At 35.8% G+C, this 6,824-nt stretch overlaps 1 protein-coding gene across 2 annotated transcripts in view; it reads right to left on the bottom strand.

The window, feature by feature from the left end:
• LOC107608758 (zinc finger CCCH domain-containing protein 19) overlaps positions 1–6,824 on the bottom strand; it is a gene marked incomplete at its 3' end in the record, with an annotated part of 9,200 nt that continues 2,376 nt past the window's right edge. The window contains 9 exon segments of one of the 2 annotated variants that reach the window (XM_021105956.1): positions 1–465; positions 556–713; positions 1,329–1,399; positions 1,715–1,765; positions 1,868–1,927; positions 2,353–2,480; positions 2,576–3,485; positions 4,840–4,884; positions 5,111–5,292. In XM_021105956.1, the coding sequence (XP_020961615.1) occupies positions 1–465; positions 556–713; positions 1,329–1,399; positions 1,715–1,765; positions 1,868–1,927; positions 2,353–2,480; positions 2,576–3,485; positions 4,840–4,884; positions 5,111–5,292 (2,070 nt within the window). 2 annotated transcript variants of the gene reach the window in all.

The following is a 6,824-nucleotide window of genomic DNA, read 5'->3' as shown; positions in this document are numbered from 1 at the left end:
TAGAAAATGGTCCCTGAACTTTTCCAGACGGATCCTGATAATGCCACATTTTTTCACTTTCATTTATTTTCATAGCTGGCGGACCTGCTCCCACAGAAGACAACACTGCAGAAGTTTCTGATAAAGCAGCAGAAAAACAATCAGGTGTTGATAACAGCTGGTTACTTTTAGTACCACTTTCAAAGCTTGAAGATAGCTTCTGCCTCTCCAGGCCACTAGATTGTGAACCCCAATCCCTTCCCTGGGGTAATTGAGCATCATTTAGTACTTCATTAGCAATAGAAACATCATCGCCTTTGCTTGAAAACCCCTTGTTAGACAGATTTCTGCTAAGTTCGCGATTCACACTAGAATAATTCCGTGTCGCACTCCAGGAATCACTCGAAATAGGACCACTCCTAGGAGAAATAATCTCTCTCCCCCTCCTTCCAAATGCAGCAGGTCCTCTAGGTCTCATGTAGTTTTCTGCAGGAACAGAAATATAATTTTGCAGAGTTAATAACTACTAGAAAAGGAAGAAACACAATAAATATGTTCAGCAGTTTGCAGTATTACCACCTTGTCGTTTTTCATCCATTTCATCTTCATCTTCTTCAGACTCATGACTTGGATCCATTTTAGGATCCACGTGAATTTCTGGAATTTCCTCCAATCTGCGTTGTCGTTCTTCGGGAGTCTTCAGAAGTTGCAACTTCTCAACACACTCTCTGAGCGTGAAAGGAAGTTGAGGATCAACAAAATAGTACTTGGTGTTCTTGATCACTTCCAAATATTACAGACAAGTAGAAGCAAGCAAAACATTATCTAGGAACCAAAAAAGAATCGTCACAGTTATCTATCTCAACCTAGCAAGAGCCACTAAAGAGTAAAAAATTCCACCCATCCCAGATTAAGAACAAAGTCCTTCTCCTTGCCAAAAGATCAATGTGCTATTCCCTATTAAAACAAATCCTACTGGTGTTAGACAAGAAAGAGACGATAGGAATAATTTGATATGTACAGCAACCGTCAAATATCATTTATATAGCTGAAAAAAACTTTCCTATCCATTTTTTTATCTGAATATTATCACAAGCTTGAATTGTATGTAAACTTCATATAGAGTTGACTAATCAACACTGCTTGATTATTAGAAAAGAGAAGTAATTTGTAGGAGTGGTTTATTAGAAATTGACCTCAATACTCAGTATAAGATCACATTCTCGCTTAAATTTAACAATGCTATGCAACAAGACGTGGTACATGGGCAAACAAAAAGCAATTAGCTAATAAGAAACTAATCTTGCTACATGTATTGTATGTAATCTATTATGATGAGAAAAGGATATTCTTTTCTGCGTCCCTTCTCACTGGCTCTGTCACGGAGATGACTTAACCGCACTATCTCTGTTTCTAACCACTGGCATAGAACAATAATACATTAGACAAAAAATAACAGAAAACATATCTCAAGTTTCACAGAGAACAAGTAATATAAATCGAAACAGTACAAAATCAGTAAATAAACTGAAATGACAATTCAGTGAATAAACTAAGAAAAATTAAGTTAGCAGTTCTAAAAAGAATAGGGTTCAGGTCTAATGTCCAATTCTTCAGCGTCAAAAAAGAAGATTCAAAGTCCTAGCTTAAAGTGTCTATGTTGAAGTTGAACAAAGTTTTTCAGAACACCATTACTACGGCATGACAAATATCAGAATTTTTCCCCTAAACTCACATCATTCACTCTAACTGCCTGAAGTGCCAATGCTTTTTCCTGAATGTCACCCTGCAAAGCACAAATTTCTATCCTCAGTAATCACCGTAACATCTGATTCCCAAAAGTATTCTATTGAGCATAAACTATAAAATAAAATATAATAAGATATACCAGTGTCAGACGATTTATGAGCCCGCATTTTATGCTTTGGCGGAGTCGCTTGCATTCATCCTAACAGAAAACTAGTCAATATCTTAAAGAATGAAATACATTAATCTAAAAAATATGTTGGACAAATCATCAAAAGCAATACACAAACAATTTGTTCTCAACACCATACAACTAAATATATGGCTGCAAAGTTGCCTAGGGATTCTATTGTTGAGCAAGTGAACCAACCAGCAAGAAGTATAGCTGATTACCAAACACAAAACCACCATTCATACAATTAGGAGGTTCTAGAGAATGGTGGTCTAAAACAACGATTATCATGCCAGGTTTCAAAAGTAACTAACATGAGAAATTGAGAATCAATAACCACTCTCCCCAAAAGGGTGAATCATAACAAGAATGAGAAAAAAAGGAAAGGAAAAACAAACACCCAAAAAATAAGGAAAGGAAAATCAAACACCCAAAAAATAAACATGTTGAATTACCTCTGTGAACTCCTGATTTGAGATAATATCAATGGATACAATCTCTGTCTTGTTTAAATTTAAGATTTCTAGCAAGAAATCTGTCATCCTTTTACCAACTTTATATGGTTCTGATGCTTTGCAAGTCCCTGGCCATGGCAATAATTAAAACGAGAACTGCAAATGTTATTTTATAATGCAAATATTATCTGCAAGAAAGGTAATGTTTTCTCCAAATATTTACCTACAACCTGAACCAGCCTGTACAAGTCTTGCTTCTGGCCACTACCCGAAATCCTTATTCTCACAAAAGCGCCAACAACTCTATCATGAAACTTTTCTGTATCTTCAAGTAGCTCTTCCACCAAATTACGTCGGAGATATATTAAATTAACATTATGATTATCAATAGCAGCATAATCATCCACATTGGTTTGAAGTCCTCTTTCATCACCTTTTTTGCGAGTTTTACGTCTCTTATCTTTGCCAGCTTTCACATATGAATCAGAGTTGCCATCACCTTCCAAATGACTAATTTCAGTATCAAGAACACTTCCCTGCATATCATCAGTTTGAGAATCTTCTTTTAGAAGGAAATGGGATTCAAGAAGCTTTAACATTTCAAAATGTCCCACTCTTGGTTTACCAAACAAATTTTGAAGCCTTGTATCACAAATGATTTGACTTTTTCTACGAGGATCTCTAAGTTTATTTCTTTTAATATACTCTAACAGAAGAGCCTGCACATCAAACTGTGACAAAATGGATCTGTCCCCATTTCTCATGTGCATGACAAACTCCAAAAGTTCTTTTGAAGCCCACTCAGAGCTTTCATCTGCAGATGCTCCATCCACAGAAGCATATGAAGTCCCTTCCCTGGAACGGGACTTTGTCCGCTTCTTGCCCTTTCTTCTTTTGGAACGACTCAAATCTACATTCTCATATGAGCTATCTGAATCAGATCCTCTATCATTATTGGCATCAAAAAGTTCATCTGCTGATTCCTCTTTAGAAGGAAGCCTATCAGATCCCTTCCAAGGATTTTTAGCTTGTGTGAGTTCATCGAATGTCAGAGATAGCTTTTCTTTTAGATCTAAGTAATAGTCCTTAAAGAGATACTCCCAGCTGCTTCTGTCATCAAAATCCACTTGTCCCTGCAAGCAAGAAAAATAGTTATTTGTAGTCAAAGTAGGTTCCTCAAAACAATGCTACTTACAAATTAAAATCTTTCCATATATGAACTTTAGTCACGAGGTACGTCTGTTTCTAACCGGATTCATAGTGATAATTGATGACAGATAGTTTGATATGTAAATAACATGATGCAGCTTATTCGAATGTTGAAATACTATGGAAATGAAATGCATTCAAGTAGTCGACTATACAGCAGAAGGGGAAAGAAATGTAAGAATTCTTTAGGAGCACAATTACACTCCCCTCAAACTTGATTCTTCAAGCTGACAAGTAGTTCTACCATCACCTTATGTTGCTTAAATAAGGGCAAAATATGAATTCAACAGATTAGATGATGGCAAATAGAAACTCTTGCAGTTTAAGTGAGGGAAAACAGGGAATTTAATTTCAAAAAATGAAAATAAAAAAAGGGGTTCCACTTGAAGTTGGGTGGGCTGACTGTTTTTGACTTCATCCCACCAAGTTGTGGCCACAACAGCTTTGAAGGACCTGTGACCCACCATGATGCACAGCCGTAATGCTGAAGCACATGGGTGATACCAGCACTATTGCATGCCTAGGCCACCTCACAACACGGTGCCACAAATGAACTGTGATAGAGTGCAATTAAGAACTATGATCAATACAGCAAAATCCAAGCAGCATAAGGAACAAAAAAGGAACGAGAGTATGAGAACAAAATATAGTTAGAGTGGAAAGAACTGGAGTTAGAAGATTGTAACACTTCACAACAAGACAGAGAAACAAAAGAAGGGGGGATTAAAAAGGAAGTGGATGATGAAGAATAAAACTCGACCCAAATATGCAGGAGAGGATGAAGAAGGGGATGGTATGCCAGAATCACTGACTTGCTAGTAATCCACTGGGATTGCTTGGGGAAAAAACAATGCATAACAGGTCTAGTTTGGATGAATAGAGAAGAAATGTGCTTTGAGCGTAGGGTCAATGATGTAGAGGTCTAAACCCTAGAATGCTTCCAAAGAAGCAGAAGCAAAATGACCAAAAATAACCCAAAAAGACCTATCAAATAACAGGCAGGCAATTCATAGATTTATTGCACATATGGTGTAGTTATTTACATCAATCCATCCTCCCTGCCGAATACTATGTCACACGCAATCGCACTGATATTCTCTGTTACAGAAAAGTGTCCTCCCAGATTATGTGCATGATTACCAATAGAGATTGATCTCCCAGATTATGTGCATGATTCAATACTTCGAGCAAGATATACTATAATAACCCAGGGGTACCAGTCTAATATAGAACTTTGGTTGAGTACTAGTTCTCTAAAACATTTTTTATTTCACGCACCTCAAAGTTTTCAGCAAAGCAATCCTTAAATACCATATCATGGTTCTGCAATTCCACAACCAGAATAGTATGATTTCGGTATTGATAATACATGTTTGTAACAAATTCAATTCTCTGAAAATCAATGCACAACTCTATAGGTGCTCCAAAATATCCCATAATGTAGTCCAAGAAAAAAAAATCAATAAAAGAAGCAAAAATCAAAAGCTAATCTGTCACAAACACCTTGAAACTAATTGAACCACTACTACAGTGCAGAAGGATGATATACCATGTTTTCATGATTGTTCTGTTCAATCAACATTACAGTTCTCATGCATGTCTCGCAAAAGCCCTTGTTTCCCCTAACACATAAGATAACAGCATCTTTGATGCATCCCTTGCACAAAGAGAACGTACATGTATAACACATGTAGTAAGCATTCTTCTCACAGTTGCTGCAAATATGCCATCCTGGTAGCATGAAGATTGCACATACGGAACGTCAGATATAATACTGATTTTAGAATCAAAATATAACAAACCAAGGTAACTATGATTGAGTTTTTTCACATCAGATTAGATATCTTAATATTCAAGTGAATTAATTTATTTACTTTCAAGACACAAGCATAAAGATAACTATTTACACGAAACAAGGCACGTGCAAAGAAGAGAGGTAACAGGAAGTAAAAGTTTTAAAAGGAGAGCATCAAAAAAAGAAGCACACCACATTGATTAAAATGCATCAAGGGACTATTTCAAAGTGCATTGAGGTTTTCCACAGATATACAGAAAAATGAAGTCTACAAACCGGGAAATGTATTATAGATATGATCTTAATTTGGAACGTGCTAACTTACATCATAATATTAAGAGTGTAGCATAAATGCAGCAGCACTCCCCCTCTTAAAAATTGAGAATAATAACAGTAACTCCTTATATCCTAAATATCAAATCACCTGTCACCTATTATCCAACAATCATTGTTTGTCACTTTGTCTATGATATGCCAGTGAAATTAAATGTAATTCGCCCGACAACAACAATGCAGAGTTTGAAACACAATCCAAAAACTATGGGTACATGGGTACGAGCCTAAACAGATTGAAAAATTGAAAATGATAACAGTAAGTCCTTATATCCTAAATATCAATCACCTATCACCTATTAACCAACAATCACTATTTGTCTATGATATGTGAGTGAATCTAACGGTAATTCCACTGAAAAAAACAACGGAGACCATGGAAAACAATTCAAAACCTAAGGGTGTGTTTGGTTTACGTTTTCATTTTCATTTTTTTTCTGTTTTCTGGATTTTGTGAAGGAAAAAGTGAAAACAGTGAAAATAATATTGTTTTCAGTTTTTCCTCCACAAAATCCAGAAAACAGAAAATACTGAAAATGAAAATGCAAACCAAACGCACCCTAAGGGTACATGAGTACGGCCATAAACAAGGTACAGATAGAATTGGTTAATGAAGTTGAGCCAAAACTTTTATAAACTGGGATCTGGACAATCTTCTCAAAGGTAGGAAGGCCAAGAAACAAAATTTAAATCTTCCTCCGATTATATACTGAAACAGAGCCTCAGTTTCTAAAGTACCATATGCATGTCCTTAGCTTCAATCACTATCCTCAGATACCATCATCTATCCCATGTATTGATCTACAGACCTCTTAAGAGAAATTTGTATAAAATAATATATTGAAGCACAATTAGAACATTCAAATAATAATTCTACCTAAATGCATTAACCTAATGTCCCTACTTAGCATTCCAAGTTCAAACATTAACCCAATCTCATTATGCATTCAAACACTAATTTTTTTTTTATTTCCATCACAAAATTTAAGCAGTTCACAGATTCATGAGGCTATTGCACAGGAATTGAAAATTAAAAGCAAGAACTGAACCACCTGACAAAAGAACAAGCAACAAACAGATGATGCTTAATATAGAGTTGGAAGTAAGTATAGAATAAGAAAACATACCTCAATTC

Source organism: Arachis ipaensis, chromosome B07 (genome assembly GCF_000816755.2).
Source record: "Arachis ipaensis cultivar K30076 chromosome B07, Araip1.1, whole genome shotgun sequence".
Taxonomy (NCBI): domain Eukaryota; kingdom Viridiplantae; phylum Streptophyta; class Magnoliopsida; order Fabales; family Fabaceae; genus Arachis; species Arachis ipaensis.
This window is presented reverse-complemented; position numbering and strand designations above follow the sequence as displayed.